Raw genomic sequence first — 24990 nt, forward strand, 5'->3', positions numbered from 1 at the left:
GTATAGCATGTCCCTGCAGGCTTTTTCATGTAAACTCTGCCTTTTCACTCAAATGACTAGAGGTGCTTCCTGAATCAATACATCTCTGTGAGGAGATGCTGAGTAGCCAGGGCAGCGTTTGTGTCTGAACCCTGTCCTGCCTTCTTGGCTGAGATCATCAGAAATGACTGGGAGAGCTGAAGTGGATTACTTACCTGCGGTACAGTGGGGCTGCTGCGCGGGCAGGCAGGGGGCAAACAGGCAGAGCAGGTAGCAAGGGAGCTCTAATCCTCTTGCTCAGCTCCCTCGCGTGCCGCTTAGTGATGCCGGGACCCGGAGTGATGTCATATTCCAGCTGCCGGCTTCATTAAGCGGCAGGAAGAGCTCAGGTCAGCATGCTTCCTCACTGCCTGCTGCGATAAAAGCCACCGCCCACCTCAGGGGGCCCAAAAGTGCCCAGCTCTTGAGCCCCCAGGACATAAGGCAAACATGGCATCTGCCTGGGTATTTGGGGTGGCTTTTTTTTGCCACCCCCTGCAAAGTGCTGCCCAAGGCAAATGCCTTGTTTGCCTCGTGTAAGACACATCGCTGTGTGCAGCATTTCACAATTAGACATTGCACATACAGAGTTTAACCCATTTGCTACCAGGCTGGCTAATGTCAATCCTGTGCATATTTATTTGTACATAATGTTATTCATTAACTGAGAGTGCTTAGCTTATGTCCATAAACATGTTATCTTTTATCTTTGCTATAGCTACTGCTTTAGGTGGATGGGACTTAAAAATCCCAGACCAGTCCCTGTGGTCTATATCAAACCATGTTCAAGTTGTTTGTCAGAAAAATGGCACTTGTAGTCTACTTTTGCGGTTAAAAAAAGTTTCACTTCCTCGGTGTAGGTATTAAACATTTGTATGAAGTGAACAAGGAAAAAAATAAATAAAAACAATTCACAGGTCTTTTATGTCACCAGCAATTAAACCACCTCATTGTTAATCATTAAGGTATTACAATCTCAGTTACATGTTACGTTGGAGTACATTTTAAAAGGCTGCAGAATGTGCCCCATAGCATATAAAATGAGTTACACTCAGATATCAGAAAATAAATTAGTGCTAATTACTAGAACTGCTAGCAGGCCCCAAAAAATAAAAATGTGGCGAGAGGGGTCCTCCAGGTATCTATTAATGAGACCTTCTACCAGTTATGAGACCTAGAACTACCAGATACAAATAAACATCAGGATTCAGGTATCCTACAAGGTACCAGAAAACAGAAGAGAGACAATGTCTCCTTAAACCTTTCAGAATCATTAAGATGTCGGGATTGACATGATAATAAGAAATATTAATTTTCTTTGTCCTAAAGAGGGTTAAACCAAGGTATCCCTAGGTAGGGAATACACATGAATATGCTATCAGAAAGAAAAACAACTATAATGAATATTAGCAAAGGAGATACACACATGGTACCACAGTAGAAATCAGGAACTATCAACAAAAAAAAAGAATGATCACTCAGGAACATACAAATACTGGTGGAATCTGCACACCAGGTCCGAGGTAGTCAAGCCAAAGCAGCAAGTAAATAGACTAACATGCGTATAATGTCCTGAAATGAGCTGCAGCTGGTTAACATTACAATTACGCATTCCCAAATGCCGCAGGAGGGGAAACACACCAAACTGTCAACATATCAACTCAGGATCTATCTCCAGTAGTTCAGGGTTCTCCTGCTTCCACATCCCTTAAACTATTAACCTTAACTAGCTTTGGGCTGGTTGCAGGTCTCGTTATAAATGGCCCAGCATATGTACCTCAATGATCCTTAAATTCTCTGAAATATACTCTTCTAAATCCTTTCCCTGCATAATATGGAATGCTTGCAACATCTTACTTGTATGCAGTGTCTTTACGTGTGTGTTAATTGGTTAATCTGAATGAATATTTGTGTTCAATATTTTGTTACACTAATTTGAAAAGAAATTTATCATTTTTATTATTGAATTTACAGACATTAAAAAGATAGATGTAGATATAAAAAAAGTTTATTCAGGATAACATAACTAGACTTTTTAATTTTTTTTTTTTACCAAGTACTTAGTTTGTGAAGTATTAGTAAAGTTATTGTGACTTTCTGTTGAAGTTTCATGTTCTTCGGAAGATTCCTCTGGAAGTAACTTTTTATTCATTTCTTTTCTAGGACTTATCACAATTAAAGATGCTCATGAAATAGAAGCAAGACTTAATGAAGTGGAAAAACTTTTGAAAACTGTAATAAATATGCCGTGCAAAGTAAGTATTCGAGAAAGTATTCTTGTTGTGTAAAATCCATCCAGTAAGATAGCTCAATGCCCACTTTGCTTGTGGTACAGCAGCTTGATCATGCCCCAAATGCTTCACAAAGGCAATTGGCTGTTGGACTTACATGCTAATCATTCTGATAGCTGGCCACAAGGCTTGACACACTTAATTAACTTTTTAAATTAGAAAATTATTGTAACCTCTTTACCTTTCATAAATCATTAGCCACTGTCTTAATTGGCCTCTCAGGGTTTGAAAGCAATCACACATCCTGTCAGATCTTTGGAACATAGATCTGTGAATATAATTTAATGACTCAATAAGAAATCGTGTTTCTTCTTGCACCGTAGAGGGATGCATAAATGAGCACTTATGACTGGTCTGAATAAGTTCCGGAATGCAAACATGAGAGTCACTGGCTTAAAATATGGAAATTTAGTTATCACTGGTTGCTGCATTGCTCAGGCATCTACTAAGTTTGCATTGTAACATATCCCCATCTTTTCTTTTTTTTAAGTATTCCAGATCAGAAGTTGTCCTCACGTTTTTTGAGAGATCTCCGCTTGACCAAGTGTTAAAAAATGATAACGTTCACAAGATTCAACCAAGCTTCCAAAGCCCAATTAAAATATCTGGTAAGAGTTTTTACATTGTATGTCTTTTAAAAATCTATTTTATACACTGTCTGGTGTGAATTTGTTGAAGTGTAGACATTTTATGGAGAAACACATAATGCCTTATTAAAATAATTTCTAACTGCTCCCATACTTTTAATCAAAATGGATACAGGTAGCTTAAGGAAATCGTGAAAGCCTGCTTACATTCAGAGTTGTCCCAAACTTAAAAGTCTACTCAAATATAATTATGTGTTGCCTAGAGAAAATCTTGTGTGCTTTGAATGCTGGGTGAATGTTTAGTGACTCTGAAGGTCTTTCAGCATCAATCAGCTCAGAAAAGATCTACTTTAAAGACGTTAAATCCTAAATTTCCAAGTAGTACATTTGAAATATGTTTTTTTTTTTTTAAATATTACAATAAGGGAAAGCGTGATATCTTTACCAATATTGCAAGGTGCCCAATTTTATCCTGGACATAAACTAAAATATACAGAGAAAACAATAACTATCCCTTACTGAGATAGTGAGTGATATACTAAAGTGCCTGAATAAAAGCAGCTCAACACAAAAAGTGGAATACCTTAATCCACAATAAAGTGCAAAATATAAGAATAAAAAGGTATAAACAATATACCAGCAAGTGGAGCGCTATAATGAATATTAATATAAATAATGAGGGGGTATACTCACCCCTCCAACATAGTGATACAATGTGTCCAAATGTACATACAAAGTAAAACAACAAAAAGAGAGAATATAGTGCAGATGGTTTACAAAAATAAAAAATGAATAATAGTAGCAATTGGTTGAAACCACTCACGTGGGTTGGAGCCTATAAGCTATTGGCTCCGTAAGTGACTCCTTTTTGCTCTTGAGGCAGCAACACACCCCTTTATCCCAAACGATGTTCTCCCGAAGATATGGAACAAGCAGAGAGAGAGAACCTCATAGGTGGTATTGTACAGATAGTGTATATAAAATAGTGAGATAGTAATTGTTATGCTCACCTTAGACAGAGCCTTGAATTCCTGGCTCTGAGGTTTGTTGGCAATATGCTAATTTATTGGGATAGCATTCCCCACATAGTGTTCCTGGAGGCTAGAAAGGACTATATGGACTGATATAAAAAAAATAACGATTTATTGTAGAGATAAAAAATAATAAAAACAATATTAAGACTTCTCAAAAGCATATAAGCTAAAAGGTAGAAAGTCCAAGTATAAAAGTCCAAAACTCCAGCTAGGCTATACTTGGACTTTCTACCTTTTAGCTTATATGCTTTTGAGAAGTCTTAATATTGTTTTTATTATTTTTTATCTCTACAATAAATCGTTATTTTTTTTATATCAGTCCATATAGTCCTTTCTAGCCTCCAGGAACACTATGTGGGGAATGCTATCCCAATAAATTAGCATATTGCCAACAAACCTCAGAGCCAGGAATTCAAGGCTCTGTCTAAGGTGAGCATAACAATTACTATCTCACTATTTTATATACACTATCTGTACAATACCACCTATGAGGTTCTCTCTCTCTGCTTGTTCCATATCTTCGGGAGAACATCGTTTGGGATAAAGGGGTGTGTTGCTGCCTCAAGAGCAAAAAGGAGTCACTTACGGAGCCAATAGCTTATAGGCTCCAACCCACGTGAGTGGTTTCAACCAATTGCTACTATTATTCATTTTTTATTTTTGTAAACCATCTGCACTATATTCTCTCTTTTTGTTGTTTTACTTTGTATGTACATTTGGACACATTGTATCACTATGTTGGAGGGGTGAGTATACCCCCTCATTATTTATATTAATATTCATTATAGCGCTCCACTTGCTGGTATATTGTTTATACCTTTTTATTCTTATAAACTAAAATATAGTTTGGTAATGCTCTAAATTTGCCTTCATTATTTTTTCATATGAGCGTTTATTCTAAACTTTTTGAGCTGATGACTAACTGGGGGGTAGCTGTAGCATGTCAAATACTTTAAAAAAAATAAATAAAAAAAACTTAAACAGTTGTGCTCAAAAGTTTGCATACCCTTGGAGTATTGGTAATATATGTACATTTTTTTTTAAAGAAAACATGAGTGAACAGGCAAAACACATTTCTTTAATTTCTTATAGGATTCATATTCAACTGTAGGTTATAACAGAATGGCACAATCATAAAACAAAACATGGCACCAAAGAAAATAAAAAATGAAATGACCCCTGTTCAAAGTTCTGCATACCCTTAGTTCTTAATACTGTGTATTGCCTCCTTTAGCATCAAAGACAGCATGCAGTCTTTTGTTATAGTTGTGTCACAGTTCTCACCACGACATCCAGACTAGGTCGCCCAAGAAGTGCCCAACAAGTGATTTGAACCTGGATACTTTGCAGTCGTGGGTCTGCTGTTTTGCCTCTGAGCCACCATACAGCTCGAGTAATAGCCTGAAGTCTATTCTTGCCCTGTATCTAGCACTGGACATTATCTGTGGCTGCTCCAAGATTCTCAGCACACCTGAAGCTGATGGGCCCCATTAGCCAGGTATAAGACACTGCCTCTCCCAGAGGGCAGTGTCAGTTCATTGACTCTGGTTCCTGCGTCTGTGTTCCAGTGATCTCCAGTTGGCTCCTGACCTTGGCTTGCTTTAAGTGTATCCTGACTTCTGGCTTCCTCTGACCTTGGCTTTCTTCTCGTTTATCCTAACTTCTGGCACCCTCCGACCTTTGGCTTACCCACAACGATCCTCCTGCTTAAGTCCGTATTTGTACTGCGACTTGGAGCATCATCTTGCACAGACTCACAGGCCAGGTGAGTTCTTACCTGACCACCTTGGCCTGTGTTTAATTGCAAGGGTGAGCACATATCTCTGCATACCGGACTCCCACTAAGGTAAGCCGTGACAAGTTGTCTATGAAGTCCTTAATTCTTGCAGGTGGTATACCTGCCCATTCGTCTTAGCAAAATACCTCCAGGTCATGCAAAGTCTTTGGTCGTCTTGCATGAACCGCATGTTTGAGATCTCCTTAGAGTGGCTCGATGACATTCAGGTCAGGAAACTATGATGGCCACTCCAGAACATTCACCTTTTTCTGCTGTAACCACTGAAGGATCAACTTGGCCTTGTGCTTAGGGTCATTATCATGCTGGAAAGTCCAAGAGCGTCCCATGCGCAGCCTTCGTGCAGAAAAATGCTAATTGTCTGCCAGTATATTCTGCTAAAAAAATTCTGATCAATTTTACAAGATTCCTTGTGCATTTAGAGCTCACTCACTACCCCCCAACCCCCTGAAAACATCAGTGAGTCACTAGCATGCTTCACAATAGGGATGGTATTCTTTTCACTATATTTCTTGTTGATCCCTCTCCAAACATAGCGCTTATGGTACCATAAAGCTCTATTTTGGTCTCGTCACTCCAAATTACAGTGTGCCAGAAGCTGTTAGGCATGTCAAGGTGTTGTCGGGCATATTGTAACCAGGGGTTTTTGTGGCATTATTGCAGTAAAGACTTCTTTCTGGCAACTCAACCATGCAGCTCATTTCTGTTCAAGCATCTTAGTATTGTGCTTTTTGAAACGACCACACTGTCTTTTTCCAGAGCAGCCTGTATTTCTCCTGAGGTTGCCTGTGGGTTTTTCTTTGTATCCCGAACAATTCTTCTGGCAGTTGTGGCTAAAATCTTTCTTGGTCTTCCTGACCTTGGCTGGTATCAAGAGACCCCCAATTTTCAACTTCTTAAGTGACTGAACAGTACTGACTGGCATTTTCAAGGATTTGGATATCTATATCTATATCTATATCTAATCTCCTTTTCCATCTTTATAAAGTTGCATTAACTTGTTACGCAGGTCTTTTGACAGTTCTTTTCTGCTCCCCATGGCTCAGTATGTAGCCTGCTCAGTGCATCTATGTGAGAGCTAACAAACTCATTGACTATTTATACACAAACCCTAATTGCAATTTTAAAAGCCACAGATGAGGGAAATTAACCTTTAATTGACATTTTAACATGTGTGTCTTTAACAAGGCCAAACATTAAAGGGTATGTAAACTTTTGATCAGGGCCATTTTGTTGATTTCTGTTATCATTATGATTTAAAAAGGAGAAAAACATCTATGTGATAATAAATGGCTTCATACAATCACTATCCTTTAATAAAATACATATATTTTTTTGCCTGATAAGTCATATTTTCAAAATCAATGCCATATTTTCACATTTTCTGCCAGGGTATGCACACTTTTGAGCACAACTGTATGTACATTTTATGCAAGGCAGTCAATGCACTGCTTGGTATGCAATGAGTGTTTGGACAATATGTTGGTTCTACTACTCTGAAGGGCTGTAAGTGCAAGAAGTGCGTTTTCTACTTACAACTCATGTGAGTATCCAAAGACATCGACAGAGACAGCAGCGTGAACACACACACACACAGGGGCGTACCTAGAGCATTTGGCACCCGGGGCGGATCCTCCTTATGGCACACCCCTCTCCCCCCCCCCCCCTAAAATGTAAAAAAAGAACCAATTTTTTTTACAATGAATGTAGCACTGAGCAGTGTTTGTGCATCTAAATGTAAGCATGGGTTTTTGTATGGAAAATGTGTGAGAGAATGTAGGGGTGTGTAGTGTTGGCGTTTGAATGCAGGCATGCATTTGTGTGTAGTGTTGGCAGTATAGGGCAGTGGTGTGGTTATATCAAAAACATGGTGATGTTTTAAAGGTGTGTTTGTTTGTAGTGTTGTTTGAATGCAGTGGTGTGCTTGTGTGTAGTGTTGGCAAAATGTTAAGATGTATGCACATATACACATACACAAATATATACACACAATCAGACAACACATTTGCATAGAATTCATACTAGCCACCCAGATTTCCTGTTCTGCGCTCTAAACTTCGATCTTTGTTTAGCAGATAACTCCTCTATTTGATATCCCTATGTGAGATTGCCATATTTAGATCTAAAGAGCACCCTAATTTGGCATATTTAAATATGGAAATCTCACATAAGAGCATTAATTTAGGGAATTATCTACTAAACTGCTAAAAGATCAAAATGTAAAAGCCTTTTACTTAATTTTAATCTTTAAGTTGTTTAGTAGATAACTCCCGTATTTGTTATCCTTATGTGGGATTGACATATTTAAGGACACCAAATAAGGGAGCTATCTACTAAACACATACACATTTATATACACACAGACTTGTACATCTGTGGTTGTGTGTGTATATAAATACACACAATCACAGACATACACCTAATCACAGACACACAATCACAATAAACACACACTTAACGACAGAGATACACACAATCACAGACACACACAAAAATCACATTCTTACACACATTTAGTAATTAAGATGTGCACCCAGCTTCCCTACCTTGCTCTTGGATCTTCCCCATGGTGATTAACGGTTGCTGCTGGGCGCTCTTCCTGCACAGCTCACTTGTGCTCCCAGTAGTGATGACGATGCCATCTTATCCCAGCTGCCGGTTCACTGCAGGGCGCGCACTAACCTCACTGCCTCCCAGAATATATCTGTCCTTGTCCCTTGTGTAAAAAAAATTAGTTTGTGACAGCGTATGTATGTGCATTGTGTGTGACTGCATATGTAATTTGTGAATGTGAGCCTGTGTGTAATGTGTCTATGTGACAGTAGGGGAACAGTTGTGTGGGACTTTGTGTGTGATATTGCATGGGGGAATAGGGCAGGAAGGGTGAGGGTATAATGGCACGGAGGGTGGGGGATATAGGGCAGGGGGGTGGGGTTATAATGGCAGGGGGGTATAGTAGTACCTTACCATTTAGGAGGGTGCAGGATCAGCAGGGTCTGTTTCACCATTTGGTGGCTGCTCTGGGGTTATAATGGCAGTGAGGTGGGGTTTAGGGCAGGAGGGGTGGGAGTATAATGGCAGGAGGGTTATAATGGCAGTGAGGTGGGAGTATAGGGCAGGGGGTGTGTGGTAAAGGAGTGGGAGTATAATGGCGGGGGGTATAGGGCAGGGAGGGGGGGTTATAATGGCAGTGGGGGGTGGGGTACAGGACGGGGGGGTTATAATGGCAGGGGGTACAGGGCAGGGAGGGGGGTTACAATGGCAGGGGGTACAGGGCAGGGAGGGGGGGGTTACAAGGGCAGGGCAGGGAGGGGGGTTATAATGGCAGGGGGTGCCGGGCAGGGAGGGAGGGTTATAATGGCAGGGTGGTACAGGGCAGGGGGGTTATAATGGCAGGGGGTACAGGGCAGGGGGGTACAGGGCAGGGAGGGGGGTTATAATGGCAGGGGGGTGCAGGGAGGGGGGTTATAATGACAGGGGGTACAGGGCAGGAAGGGGGGTTATAATGGCAGGGGGGTACAGGGCAGGCTGGGGGGTTATAATGGCAGGGGGGTACAGGGCAGGCTGGGGGGGGGTTATAATGGCAGGGGGTACAGGGCAGGGAGGGGGGGTTATAATGGCAGGGGGTACAGGGCAGGGAGGGGGGGTTATAATGGCAGGGGGTACAGGGCAGGGAGGGGGGGTTATAATGGCAGGGGGTACAGGACAGGGAGGGGGGTTATAATGGCAGGGTGGTACAGGGCAGGGAGGGGGTTTATAATGGCAGGGGGTACAGGGCAGGGAGGGGGGGCTATAATGGCAGGGGGTACAGGGCAGGGAGGGGGGGCTATAATGGCAGGGGGTACAGGGCAGGGAGGGGGGTTATAATGGCAGGGGGTACAGGGCAGGGAGGGGGGGGGGGTTATAATGGCAGGGGGTTATAATGGCAGGGGGTACAGGGCAGGGAGAGGGGGTTATAATGGCAGGGTGGTACAGGGCAGGGAGGGGGTTTATAATGGCAGGGGGTACAGGGCAGGGAGGGGGGGGCTATAATGGCAGGGGGTACAGGGCAGGGAGGGGGTTATAATGGCAGGGGGTACAGGGCAGGCAGGGAGGGGGGGTTATAATGGCAGGGGGGTACAGGGCAGGGAGGGGGGGTTATAATGGCAGTGGGGGGGTATAAAAGTTACTTACCATTTGGCATTTAGGAGGGTGCATGGGCAGCAGCTCCTTCCCAGGCAGGTGCAGGGGATCTGTACAGAGTGACCGCGGGGGAGCAACCTGGCTCTGCGCCCCCTGCTGGTACACTCTGAAATAGCCTCCCTGCAGCTCAGTGTGTGAGTCAGAACACAGGCTGGGAATCCCCTCCTTGTGCTCTGACTCACTCACTGAGCGCCGGTCTGCCGGAGCTGCGGGAGAGCAGGAGGTACAGAGCCTGGCACCCCCCTGCTGAGTGGCACCCGGGGCGGACCGCCCCTACCGCCCCCCCTTAGTACGCCACTGCACACACACACACACAATTACAGAGATACTGTTCAAAAGAATGTCTAATTTTATTAAAGACACGGAGGCTCATATTATGCATAACTCTTTCTTTATTTCCTCAGCAGCAAAGATAGAGGAATATAAATATTGTCAAAAATGAAAGAAAAAACTGTATAGGCATAACGGGTAGCCAATCACATGGTAGAGGAAGTGGCTATATAAGTCCTGTGTCTCCCACAATCCCCCTCTTTCTTTGCTGCTTCCTCAGACAGATAAGTGCTTTTGCTTCTCTCTGACTAAGTTTTGATAATCGTTTACTTGTATTGATTTTTCGTTGTGTACTGTTTATAACTTGTACGTTTTTTTACCTGTTACCGCTAGCGTTCCCCCTGGGACCCCTTAGTGCTCTTCTCCCTCCCGGGGAGTCCTGTAGCCTGCCCTTCCCTCCTCGTGCTTCCGCACGGTTCCCGGCTCTGTGCCTTGCCGCGACCGCTCTATTTTCGGCCGCGGCTGCGCACGCATTCTTCCCCGCTCGCGGGCGGGCTCGGCGGGTCGGGTGCACGAGCCCCTTCCCCCGCCGAGTGCCCGGTCGCGTGCGCCTTCCCTCACGTGCGGCGGCCATCTTGGGCGGACCTCGATCCTTCCCCTGTGCTGCCGTGCGGTCACCTTTGCTTTGCCGGGTCCCCTGGGAACGCTAGACGGTCTGTGTGTATCGCTTTCTGTGGGTTACTCAACCCTTTGCTATCCTTTATTCACCTTAGTGTCATTTAGCGGTTTATTTTCTTTAGCTGCCCACTACAGATTTACATCATGCAGGATAGGGAGGATGGGCCTACAGGTCCCCCTGGGGATTTTCACTCAGACAGTGCTGAGGGTGCTATGGCCTCCCAAGAGTTTCAGGCCATGCTGGAAGCCACTATGGCCTCCTCCATTCAGAAGGCTATTGCCTCGGCCATGGGGGCTGTTACTACCTCCTTTTCGCAATCCATGCACTCCCTAGTTTTGCCTGCTCTGGCCTCCCCCGCCCCTACGGGTGTGGGGTCCCCCTCCCCTGCTCAGACTGTGCCTGGAGCCCGTAAGGCAAAGGCCAAGTCCAAACATGTCGGCTCCCACTCCTCGATGCAGGTTCTACCTGCCATGACTGACACGCTTGAGGCGGTCACAGATGGCGCGCACCCCACGCGCAAAAGAGCCCCTGGCCGGGCTAAAAAGGCTAGATTATGGAAACGGGCTAGAGCCCTTGATGATGGGTCGGATACCGACCGGAGTGTGGAGGAGGAATCCGACTATATGGAGTATGACTCCTTTGATGATGATGAGGTATCTGGAGAGGATTTGCCCATTACGGGCGTTAACCCATCAGAATCCTCCGCCAAGGCCCGGGGTCCAGTATTAGGCCCCTCTGGGGATGACAAAACGATCCTTGATCCTCAGGGTAATCCCCTGTTCGACCCAGACGACCTGCGTCACCCCCGGTCCGCTGAATGGGTTCCCCCGGATCATATTGCCCAATATGTGGCCAAACGTATCCGCACACCCCTTTCCAGAGAAGGCCGCAATAAGCTACGGGCCGAATGCCCACGCCCTTCTCTCCCGGGCGCTGCGGGCAAAACCCCAGATATTGACCCACAGATTGCCCAGTTCCTGGGTAAGTCGGGCTGGAAGCCCAAAAAGGGTCTTGACAATTCCCTGAAGGGATGCCAGGACAAGATCCTGGATACACTGGGACCCCTCTCGAAGCTCTATGAGCTTCTAGATGCTGCTAAAGCTGGGGATTCAGTTTTGGACGTAGACGTGGCCATAGGTTGGGTCCAACGGGCCATATGCTTGCTGGGGAACGCCAATACGGCGATGTCTGCGGAAAGGCGCAAGGCGATACTATTAAAACTAGACCCTAAGCTGGCCACTATGACTGTGGCGGAACCTGACCCGACAGAAGAGGGTTTACTGTTTGGTACCTCCTTCGTGAAAGACATGGGCTCGTATGTCAAGACCTTCACGGCAATTGACAAGGCGCAGGCGAGCATGAAATGCGTGTTCGCGGGGGCGGGGCCCGACCGCCATGCTGAGAGGTCGCACACGAGGCGAGCTCCTGCAGAAAAACGATCTTAAAGCTTGTAATTCATTAAAAATACTTACCTGCAGTTTGGAAGAAACGGTCCTGCGGGCAAAGAGGGGCTGGTGCTGAGGCCAAACAGATCACAAGCGACTGGACCTCGGAAAAGGCACGTCGGCACCGCCACAACTGGGGCCTACCCGGGCGGTGAGTGAGGTGGACGGCCGCCACCTCGCTATCCTGCTCTGCGGTTTCCTCCCGGAACTCTGCTGCCACGTAGTAGGGGCCCCGTATCCCCCCCCTTTGGACCGGTGGGGGTCATCCCGGTCCCAGGAGACTGTTCCTGCAAGCGTCTGGAGCAAAGAAGACCCTCCGTTACCAAAATGGCGGGCAAGACCGAAATGGCGGCAAAGCCAGGAATCATCAAGGCTCAGCAGACCGAAAACATCGGGGAGGTGAGGCAGAGGGGTTCCCCGACACAAATGCTCCTAAGCTTACCGATCTTTTAACTGTGCGGGAATCCCGGATTTAGCGGCGCTGAACAGCCGGTGTATGCTTCCCGACCCCTCACCACGCAACACTGCCGCTCAGACAGACACTCCTGCGCGCCAGCTATCTCACATGGAGGAATGGGTAGCAGCTAGGGACTAAACACACTAAACCCTCTCACCAAGCAATATGATGGAATCAGATCAGCATGAACTGTCTGTGGGAATCCCCTGGGGACTGTGCTGCGGATCGTGGGGATGGCTCCTGACCCTCCGGCCTTCTACATATATTGTCCGCTGGACCTCACACAGACGCCTGCAAGCTTACAGCAGTCGGCGGACGCCGGCGCAAACAACAACCACCGCAGGGGCACCAAAGGACAGAGCATATGGGCACAGAACCCACCACCCGGCTTACCTGTAACCACTGCGGCTCGGCAGATCGGGAGTTGGCTGACTTCGGACTACGCGGAGGACACAAGTCAAAATAATCCACCCTAACACGGGGGATGACTGCTGCACGCCAGCATGGACTCTCAGTCTCTAACTTCTGGTGACCTGTTGTCTCCTTGTTATGTTATACTATTTAGATCACTTACACATTCAAGGACAGATACCACGTAACTCCACATTAATAAGCAAAAGTGTTTGGGTGTTGACAGCTAGACTGAATTGGTTTTCATATACGTATATCTCCATGTTTAGCTAGCCTGTCTGTTTCCCTGGTGGTATCTCACACATAACCTATGTATGCAAATTTGGGCTTGCCCCAGAGGCTCCACTAGCACTGTTAACAGAGAAAGCCATGCAGCATATTAGGTGTAGACACACTGCAAGTAATATTTAAGTTTCTCTATGCTTGTCTACACAAAGCCTAGCTCATGTAATCCACCAAGCGAAGTATACTTGCAATGTTGCCCTAGTTATAATCATCTTCCTTCACAAGTAAAGCATAGACACCTAATATAATGTAAAACCAAATGAGTACGACTCTACTATGCACACACTTAGCCTAGCATGTCTATCACAAACCATAATTGTCTAATAGCTTGTTAACTTCATGATGAAAAAAGAAAAACTGTGCTGTTTAATCTGCCACGTTATGTGATACTATGAAACTGTCTGCAGCAGCTGTCGTGGCTCTGCATACTCACTGTCTAACCATGCACAAATAAAATAAAGAATTAAAAAAAAAAAAAAAAAAAAAAAGAAATGCGTGTTCGCGCCTAAGGTTTTCGGAGGGGCCGGGCGTAGCAGGAACCGTCCACCCGGCCGGGGTTTCCGAGGCGCATTCCGCGCCACCAGAGGTTCCTTTTTTCCCTCCCGGGGATTCCAAGACCAAAGAACCCCTCCCTTCTTCCCAGCCAGGGGTCGAGCTTGGGGCTCCAGATACCCCCGCAGTGGTACCACCAGCAGACGTCCTTACGGTGAGTACCCTTTCTTTCCCTCCCGTTCAGGTAGCAGGGAGGCTGGCCTTATTTTACCGAGAGTGGGTGAAGCTCACCTCGGATGCTTGGGTTCTGCAGTGTGTAAAGGGGTATCGCCTAGATTTTGTTTCAGTGCCTGTCCAGTTTTATTCCCCCAGAGAACTGTCCCTTCCACGGGAACAAGACGAGATGATCTCCGCGGAGGTCGGAGAGATGCTCTCCTAGGGCGCTATAGAGGAACTGCCGTTCGCCGCCAAGGGCTTTACGAGCAATCTGTTCCTGGTGCCCAAGAAAGGAGGCGGAGTTCGCCCTGTAATAAATCTTCGTCCCCTCAACGCCTTCCTGCGTTACCAGCACTTCCAGATGGAAGGTATACACTGCCTCAGGGACCTTCTGCGCCAGTCGGACTGGCTAGCCAAACTAGACCTGAAGGACGCTTACTTTACGGTCCCCATTGCTCTAGAATTCAGAGATTATCTCCATTTCACATGGCACGGGCGGCGTTGGCGTTTCACCTGCCTGCCTTTCGGTCTCTCTTCGGCCCCCTGGTGCTTCACCAAGCTTCTGAAGCCTGTGGTGGCGTTCCTCCGTACCCGAGGGGTTCGCCTCATTGTTTACCTGGACGACATTTTGATTTTGTCCCAATCGAAGGAGGATCTCCTTCTACACCTGGAATGGACTACCGCCCTGCTACAGAAGTTGGGTTTTCTGATCAACTGGGACAAATCGGTCCTGGATCCCGCCCAGTCCATAGAGTTCCTGGGGTTCAGAGTGGACTCCGTCCAACAGTTCCTGTTTCTACCGAGTTCCAAGGTGAAGGCCATTCAGAAGGAGATTCGAAGAGCTCTGCGTGTCGCAGACCTGTCCATCAGACAGCTGGCGAGAATAATTGGCCTTCTCGCGGCCTCTATTCAGGCGATCTTCCCGGGCCCACTACACTACCGGGCCCTCCAGCGACTCAAAGGGTCACACCTTCGGTCAGGTCACTCCTACGAGTCTCGGATACGCTTGGACGCAGAGTCCAGAGACGAGCTGGTGTGGTGGTTAGCACACATGGAGGCGTGGAATGGGAGAGCCATCTTCGGCTCCATCCCGGACGTGGTGATCGAATCAGATGCCAGCTTGCACGGCTGGGGTGCTCGTTGTGGCGACGCTTCCACAGGAGGCAGATGGTCCGACGTGGAGAAATCGTTGCACATCAACTGCCTGGAACTCCTGGCTGGGGCTTTCGCGATCCGCAGCCTTACCCCAGGACGGGCGAATTGCTGCGTTCTCCTCAAGATGGACAACGTATCAGCGGTCCGCTACATAAACCACCTGGGGGGTACGAAGTCCAAGATGTTGGCAATTCTGCCTCTTCAACAACGTTTCGGTAACAGCGGAACACATTCCGGGGCTAGACAATTCGGGAGCGGATTGGAATTCCAGACACTTAAGAGACTCTGGAGATTGGCGTCTACGCACTTCGGTGTTCCAGAGCCTGGACATGTTGTGGGGAAAGTTCCAGATGGATCTGTTCGCATCTCGACTGAACACTCAACTGCCGAAGTTCTTCAGCTGGAGGCCGGATCCGGCAGCGGTGGCGACCGATGCCTTCCTTCAAGAATGGCCGCGGGGTCTGCTATACGCATTCCCTCCATTCAACATGATAGCACGCAAGATCTCGAAACTGGTTCGCCACGACTGTCGTGTAGCGCTAATCACCCCGCTTTGGAGATCTCGACCATGGTTTCCCCGCTTGATGGAGTTGTCGATCGATTATCCTCGGTTGATTCCAATCTTCCAGGACCTCCTTCTAGACCCGGATGGGAACCCACACGGGCTAGTATTACAACACCAGCTACCCCTGATAGCGTGGTTCCTTTCAGGGGACCTTGGATTGTCCCAGACGTTCCGCAGACAACTCTCCTACTCCTCGATAATGCCTGGGCCCCAGGCACACGAACTGCCTATCGAACTTCATGGAGATCGTGGTCTGGTTGGTGCATGGAACGGGCAGTGGATCCCGTATCTGCCCCTTTGCCTTTGATCCTGGAATTCCTCACGTCCCTGTTTGACTCAGGCAAGGCGTACCGCACGATTAACCTCTCCCGCTCGGCTATCTCGGCCGGACACAGGGGTTTGGATGGTTCCCCTGTCGGCAGGCATCCTTTTGTATGTCGTCTTCTCAAGGGTATCCGCCTTGCTCGTCCTCCTCGGCCTCGCTTCTCTGCCTTTTGGGACGTTAACATGATGTTGCAGTTCCTCTCCTCATGGTACCCTAATCAGGAGCTGACTTTGAAACGACTGTCATCCAAGTTGGTGATGTTACTCTGTTTGATCTCTTGCAAGAGGGTCTCTGACGTCAGGGCCATGGATTGGGACGCCATTGCATTCACCCCAGAAGGTGTTACTTTTGATATATCCAGGAGGACTAAATCTGCATCCAAGTCTTTTTCGTATCCCAGGTTCCCTGGCTGTCCGGCGCTCTGTCCAGTGGATTGCCTCAGAGTTTATCTGGATGTCACGAGTTCCCTTCGCTCTGCCGATCTACACGATTTGTTCATATCTTTCAAGTCGCCTCATCGACCGGTTTCTACACCTACCCTGGCACGTTGGATACGTGAACTATTATCCTCTGCGGGTATAGACACCTCTGTGTTTACGCCCCATTCTGTACGAGGAGCGATGGCTTCTAAAGCCTCCTCAGTCGGGTGTCGTCTGGAGGATATCATGCGGGCGGCAGATTGGTCCAGAGAATCGACTTTTAGAGACTTCTATTTCAGACCTATTGAACACATCGCATCTCGAGTAGTTGCACAGCTTTGAACTTGCATAATATGAGCCTCCGTGTCTTTAATAAAATTCCCAGATTTTACTAGTAACATGACGTAAAGTCATGATTTTATTAAAGACACGGAGGCGAGTATTATTCCCTCCCGCCCTCCCGGTGTGGAATGGGGATACGAGATGCTTGAGACTCTACGGGTTTTTACTGTTCAATTAGGTATGTATTGATTATATATGTTTATTTATATGATTGGATGGTTTGGTACGTCTTATTATGTTTACTAATTATTTATCTTTTGTATTTCAGAATCCAGTTTATTGTTTGTGACTCCTTATGATGCTGTTTGGTAAGTCTACAGTTTTGAGTCTGGAAATTACCATATTTATCTGTCTTTTTTTAGCTTGATGTTGTCGCATTGTTCCTGTTTCCTGTGCTGATCAAGTAGGACATCGTTCTTCTTACCTGGTCTTCGGTTTTCGCAAGAAAGAGGGGGATTGTGGGAGACACAGGACTTATATAGCCACTTCCTCTACCATGTGATTGGCTACCCGTTATGCCTATACAGTTTTTTCTTTCATTTTTGACAATATTTATATTCCTCTATCTTTGCTGCTGAGGAAATAAAGAAAGAGTTATGCATAATACTCGCCTCCGTGTCTTTAATAAAATCATGACTTTACGTCATGTTACTAGTAAAATCTGGGAATTTTGAGCACCTTAAATTGTGTTCTATGTGAATGTACCATGCTTTTAAAATATTGTAACAGGAAACTAATGAATCAGTATATTTGCAAATGCAATGTGATTTGTGTGAAAGTTCAAATATTTCGATTATGCACCACTGTAGTACACACAATTTGGATATTGGTTGTATAATTGCACCACCTACAGGTCAGCTATATATTCAATTTTAAACAGAATTTAGACAAGCTAGCTTAATTTTTTTTTTATTATTATTCTAAAAGTTTACAAATAAAAAGAAGGCAGCGCCACATTGATTTATTATTACACACTATTGAGATCTGGAAATGATTCAGCTACATCATGGAACTTAATGTAGCCCATTCCCTTCATTGCTTTCTTATCTGTTTTTTTTCCAGTTATTATTGAGCCTGTAGATGGAGAAATATTTCAGTTAATTAACATTTGCCTTTCTTTAATGGTTCTGAATTGTTCTTGTTGCATATATTCTTAAATGTTGTTTGTAAATTATCATTTTTTCCCCCCCATATTTGGCAGGTGCAATACCCTTATTTATCCTACTGTTATTGCACCAAAAGAGTGTTCATATTGTGAAAAAGATGGAACACATGTCATAGCTTGGGAAATGTTTCATAATGTGGCTCTACCTGGTATGTGATATTAAAAGTTTGAAAGAATCCTCTAGGCACCAAAACCACTTCATCTTAATGAAGTAATTTTGTTACCTAGGCTTTATTTTTTGTCTACAGCATTGCTGTTTCAGAGATGACAATGTTTACATTTGCTCATAAACACACTGCAAGTTGTGAGATTGACAGCCACTAGACGCATTTCCTCATGAAGATTTTCAATTATTAAAAGTCTGCACATTTAACATTGTTGAACATTGTGAATGTTTCTCAATGAGAAGTATTTGATTGGCGGCACACGGCAATTGCTGTGCATGCACCATAAGTCTGTAAATCTTCTCAGTTTCTTCTTTGTCTTTCTGTGATTTCTCCAGTGGATTGATATATACGTCTTTTGTGTATATATATATAGTCTTGGGCCAAAGGCTTGCCACATTAATATACATCTATATTAATGAAAAGTGCTAATACACAATCTGACTTACGGTTTCTTACGGTTTATTCTTAGTTACTGATATATAAGAAAACAACACAGGATGTTACATTAACATGGATGTTCAACAGCAGATGGTTATTGCTGGACTTCTGAAGGGAGAGTTACATTGAGAGAGAGAGACCGAAGGACCTCGTGTCCCTTTGCTCAGTTACTATATAGATGTGCCTATACTGATGTCAGAGTAGAACTCAATCCACATTCCAGACTTCTCAGACAAAGAAAGACTTGTGACTTATACCATCTGTTACTTATGTCAATCCACACATCCATATATAATCAATAGAAACATAGAATATGCAATATTCTACAAAGTCCCTTATGCTTCTCTATGAAAAGCATTGGATTGGACCATAGACAATCTGTTAGGATGATCTGAGGATAGGTGGAGATGCTCCAAAGAATAGATTGCCCAGCGCTTGTTTACAGGTGAGTTCAATGGCGTTCTTGTGTATTACAAGAAGGGGCCTAGTAGTTACAAGTATTAAGGAACTCTCTAACAAAAAAATACAAAATGTTTGCGATTGTTACAGGAATTTTCAATAATTAATATATGACATTAGGAGTACTAAAAGAGCTGAAATAAGGTGACATTATATAGGAGTTATACCATGATTTGTCATGTCAAAGGGTTGGAATGTAGCCAAGTCAATTTTTTTTTAAGTCTGTTAGGGCATCTAGACTACGTTTCAATTGAATTTTGCCAGTTGATAGAGGTCACCACAACCCAATCTTTAGTGAATAATCTTGGTCAATGAAAAGACATTTTATAACATTTGGGTATGATCTCTAGACTATCATGTAGTTGATATTAAATGAAACATGTTTTCTGACATTATATGGTAAATTTGCCATATTTTTTTCCATCATTACAATATAGACACACTTGTATGTTTGGTTTGGTTTTAACATAAAAAGCGGAGAGATCCCTATCAAGGTATTATCTTTCTAAAACACAGACAGTGTTCTCCTTTAAGGCTAATTCTGTTGAATTGTCTTGTATTAATACCCCTATCTTAATTATTAAATCTAATGAAAAAGAAATCAAACAAAGAGGAGAACATTTTAAATTAATAATAGCAATATTTAACTGTATTATGCTGCTCATTAACTCCCAAGGCTGCAGGAACATGTTCTTCTGATGTCAGCAGTAAGATATAAATATAATATAAAGCACATGTATTCTAGGTTAAGTAAATGTGCTTTAAAGTGGAATTGGCTCTGCATAATGCTTGTCTTAAATGTAATCAGAAGAGGTTGATTTATGCTCTTAGGTGGCAATCTAGTGGAACAAGATTCATAGCTTTAGAAGAACCTCGACTTCATAGTGGACATTGTTCGCCATTTTTCAAAAACTGGCCAAGTTAGTCGCAGTAGGTGACAGAAAGTTACAGACAGAAAATCTATTCAAAGATTGGATCAGAGTAGAACCTGCACCATAACCTCCACCATGGCCTCCACCAAGTGGTCCCCCATCATTCCCGATGTCTCTGAGGTGGTTTGCCCAACATGTGGGGAACCTCATACTTTAATAAAGATTACCCCCACTATTTCCTGCAGCATATTCTAATTTAATTGGCATCACTTATAATGACTGGGTGAAAGTGGCACAAAATAATGACAAAAGGGTTGAGTTTTTGCCAGGTGGTCCCCCATCATTCCTAATGTCCCTGTGATGCTTTGCCCAACCGGTTCGGTACATAATACTTTAATAAAAATATTGGGGGGGAGGGGTGGAAACAAAGAATTCTCATAGCAAGTATTCTTATATATTCCTATAGAAATATGTCTCCTGACCGTGTTGAAGGATCCTAGATTTCAAATATTATTGGCCTTTATAAAGGATAGACATTTTCTGCAGTGCTTTATAATTTAAATGTGGGGATATGATCATATATAAGACAAACTATTACACATGTAACAAGGATAAGAGGCAAATGAAGACTCTGCTTCTACAAGATCACTTATAAAGTACACGTTATATTACATCAAGGCCATCCGTTAATTGTTATTAAGAAAACTGTGATATCAGGGTTTTATAAGCATTGCGCAGAGCAATTCCCATTCCTTGAGTTGTACGTCGGCTGACATTGATTCACAACTGCTATCCATCCCTTCCCTCTCCTGTCCCTCACTGGCCATCTCCACATATAACACTACCCTCACATCTGCCTTGAACACTGCAGCCCCACTCCAAACATGCACCACGAGGAGAACACGACCCCAACCTTGGCATAATAAATCAACACGCTATCTGCAGAGTTGCTCCCGCTGTGCTGAACGCTCCTGGAGGAAGTCCCGCACCCAGGCAGACTATCTTCATTATAGATTCATGTTGCTTTCGTACAGCGCAGCCCTTGCCCTCGCCAAATAGTCCTACTTTTCCTCTCTCATTAGTTCATGCTCCCGCAATCCCAGACGTCTCTTTGGCACTTTTAATTCCCTTCTCCGCCCTGCTGTGGCCACCCCCCAAACTAACCTTACAGCTGATAGCTTTGCATATTACTTTACTGACAAGATTGAACAGCTAAGGAAACAATTCTCCCCTCCTTGCCGTTCTCTTTCTCAACCACACATAAATCATGCTTTCCCTACCCTTCAGACTTTCTCCCCAGCTACTGAACAAGAGGTGGCTGCACTTCTCCATTCCTCTCGCCCCACCACTTGCCCACTTGATCCTGTCCCATCTCACCTCATCAGATCTCTCTCCCCTTGTCTTGTGCCTATCCTAACACACATCTTTAACTGCTCTCTCTCTTCTGGCACTGTTCCTGCTGACCTTAAACATGCCACTGTAATACCTATCCTGAAAAAACCATCTCTTGACCCGTCCTCCCCCTCTAACTATCGTCCCATATCCCTGCTCCCTTACTCATCAAAGCTTTTGGAAAGACTTGTCTTTACCCGTGTGTCTCACTTCCTTAATTCCAACTCTCTCCTTGACCCTCTTCAGTCTGGCTTCCGCCCTCTCCACTCTACTGAGACCGCTCTTATCAAAGTGACTAATGACCTAATCTCCGCTAAATCCAAAGGTCACTACTCCATATTAATTCTCCTTGACCTCTCTGCTGCCTTTGACACAGTTGATCATGCTCTCCTCCTTCAAACTCTTCAATCACTCGGTCTCTGTGACTCTGTCCTCTCTTGGTTTTCCTCCTATCTCTCCCAACGCTCATTTAGTGTCTCCTTTTCCAAGGATACCTCCTCCCCTCGCCCTGTCTCGGTTGGAGTTCCCCAAGGCTCTGTCCTTGGTCCCCTTCTATTTTCTCTTTATACTGCCTCTCTTGGAAAACTTATTGCCTCTTTTGGATTCAACTACCACCTGTACGCTGATGACACTCAGATATCAACAAAGTACCAAAGAAATGGCAATCTACAATACAGAAATAATAGAGAAGGACATAGCGCAATACTGTTGCAAAATAATAAAATTGTGGTTTAAATGATTGCACTCACAAAAGACAGTTTGATTGAAGGCACATCAAATATACTGCTCTGACGAGTTCAGGACTTGTAGACCATCAGAATCATGCATAAGAGGGAAGAAATAAAAAATATAGTGCAGAGTATCCAAGTAAAAAAAGACACAATTTATTCACAAACGCACTTACAGAATTGCAGTGTCAAATAGGCACATCAAGGTTTCAGATGAAATGGTACATCCCAGTGGAGAAATCCAAAGGAGCAGAAAAACCAGGTGCATAAATAAAATCAACAATATAATAAAAATTAAAAAACTCTAGCACTAAAGGAAAAGCCCTACGCGTTTCGTTCATAGAATGAACTTCCTCAGGGGCATCAGATATGAAGTCCTCCAAATGCAGGCATGAAAACAAGTCCAGGGACCTTCCTTTTAAATCCGTCCGGTTTGGCGCGAAACAGCCGACTCCGCCGCTTACTTCCGGGTTCGGACTACTTCCGGTTGCGTCATGCGTTCCGGAAATGCTGTCCAAGCCTCAGTTTCGTTCCGTTAATCAGTTCGGAGTTAGGACAAAGGGAAAGTCCCATTATACTTGGGCATTTAAACCCACAAGTCCATAATGAAAGAAACATATGTATTAGATAGAATAGCAGCATATCATATTATACCAGGAACAATAGACAATGAAATTACAAAGCTGATACTAATGTAAAGAACCATTGTGGAACCCATAATTGGTGTAAAAAACCTTTGGGGGAGAAGATAAAAATAATAAAGTGTAATAGAGTATCTGAATAGAAATAATGAAATATATATAAATTAACATTAAGCCTAATCTGTTCAATTTATAAAATTTAAACAGACCAAACCCAACGATATATAAAAAATTAACAACAGATGAGTAATAAATAAAAGTGAAAAATAAAATAAAAATAGAAAAATTAAACACTCAGATATACCTCTCCTCACCGGACCTCTCCCCGGCCGTCCTGCAACGTGTCACTGCTTGCCTCTCTTCCATCTCTGACTGGATGTCGTCACGCTTTCTCAAACTTAACCTCTCTAAAACTGAACTCCTTGTCTTTCCTCCTCCTAATACTGATCCTCCTCTCTCACTCTCCCTTCAAGTCAGTGATATCCACATGAGTCCATCCCTACAAGCGCGCTGTCTTGGCGTCATACTTGACTCTGGTCTCACCTTTGAGTCTCACATCCAGTTTGTTGCCAAGTCCTGTAGGTTCCAACTCAAAAACATAGCCCGCATCCGCCCCTTTCTTACGCAAGATGCTACCAAGGAGCTTGTCCATGCTCTAGTAATTTCCCGCATGGATTACTGTAACCCTCTCCTGATTGGTCTCCCCAAAAGCCGTACTGCCCCGCTACAGTCCGTAATGAATGCTGCAGCTAGACTGATTTTCCTATCCAGTCAGTCCTCTCACACCTCGCCCCTCTGCCAGTCCTTACATTGGCTCCCTGTATCCTATAGGAGTCAATTCAAAGTGCTAACCCATACATTTAAAGCACTGAACAATTCCAGCCCCTCTTATATCTCTTCACTGATCCAGAGGTATGCCCCTCCTCGTACCCTCCGCTCTGCCCGCGACCACCTCCTGACCGCTGCTCGCACCCGTACGGCCAACTCACGCTTGCAGGACCTCTCACGGGCGGCTCCTCTCCTATGGAATAACTTGCCTACTGCCATCAGACTCTCCCCTAGTCTTCAATCATTTAAGAAGGGCCTTAAATCCCATCTCTTCAGGAAAGCGTATGGCCTCCCAGAGTAATCTCTCCCTTACATACCTGTCTCTTGCTCTCCTATGGGATAGTGCTTTGCTCTCTCCTCCAGCTCTGCTTCACTCCTACTTGATATTTCCTATCCTAATGTTTCTAATACCCCACCTCCTATAGACTGTAAGCTCATTTGAGCAGGGTCCTCTTCAACCTATTATTCCTGTAAGTTTTCTTGTAATTGTCTTATTTATTGTTACATTCCCCCCCCCTCTCAAAATATTGTAAAGCGCTACGGAATCTGTTGGCGCTATATAAATGGCAATAATAATAATAATAATAATAATGCACACCTTACATTTGCTATCTAGAGCCAGGTCTTTATTTGACCACTAGGTGGCATTCCAAGCAAAGAATATATTGTAGCTTGATTAGAAATAGATGTTGATAGAGGTTTAAACAATAAATAGCATTGAGGTTGCATGGCACAGTGGAACAACTTACCTGGCATTCCATGGTCTTAGTGTGGTTATTTTTGCATAAAATAATTTAAGCTTGGTTCCATGCTGTGGATTTGATACTGATGCCACAAACTTGAACAATGACACTGTTGACACTGGTGTCAATACCGCTTATCAGAATACATGCGAAAGGCATTTAAGAAATCTTGCGATAATGCCTGAGTTACATTTGTTGTTTTTTGGCATGTTGCTTTTTTCGGCTCGCTCCCTTTACATCCCTCTCACCATATGTAGGCGAGTGTAGGCATAAAATTCTAAGGCGCCCCCACTTCCCAACCCCAAAGTAAGGCAGGTAACAAGTATAATGAAATTATTAACTGGACATTGCAGGCCTAAAAACATTCAACATATTTGACAACTGCATTACTGCTTGTAAAGTACTATGTTTGAATCAGTGAGTATAGTGAGTGTATGTAGCTGGGTAAATGCATGCAGGGTTAAAGTTAATATTCGAGTCGGTTAGGGTAAAGGGGGTTTAAGGAAGAGAGGGGTTATTGTCAGAGCTAGATTACATAGAGTTTTATGTTAAGAAGAGAGGGGTTACATTTGAAACATAAAGGCTGTTT

At 44.4% G+C, this 24990-nt stretch overlaps 1 protein-coding gene across 1 annotated transcript in view; it reads left to right on the forward strand.

Annotated features, from left to right (window-relative positions):
* PXDC1 (PX domain containing 1) overlaps positions 1–24990 on the forward strand; it is an 82385-nt gene that overhangs the window by 25842 nt on the left and 31553 nt on the right. The window contains exons 2-3 of the mRNA XM_063450546.1: positions 2182–2273; positions 2800–2917. Of these exons, the coding sequence (XP_063306616.1) occupies positions 2182–2273; positions 2800–2917 (210 nt within the window). The remainder of the gene's footprint in view (positions 1–2181; positions 2274–2799; positions 2918–24990) is intronic.

The sequence above is a fragment of the Pelobates fuscus genome, chromosome 4 (assembly GCF_036172605.1).
Source record: "Pelobates fuscus isolate aPelFus1 chromosome 4, aPelFus1.pri, whole genome shotgun sequence".
NCBI classification, from domain to species: Eukaryota; Metazoa; Chordata; class Amphibia; order Anura; family Pelobatidae; genus Pelobates; species Pelobates fuscus.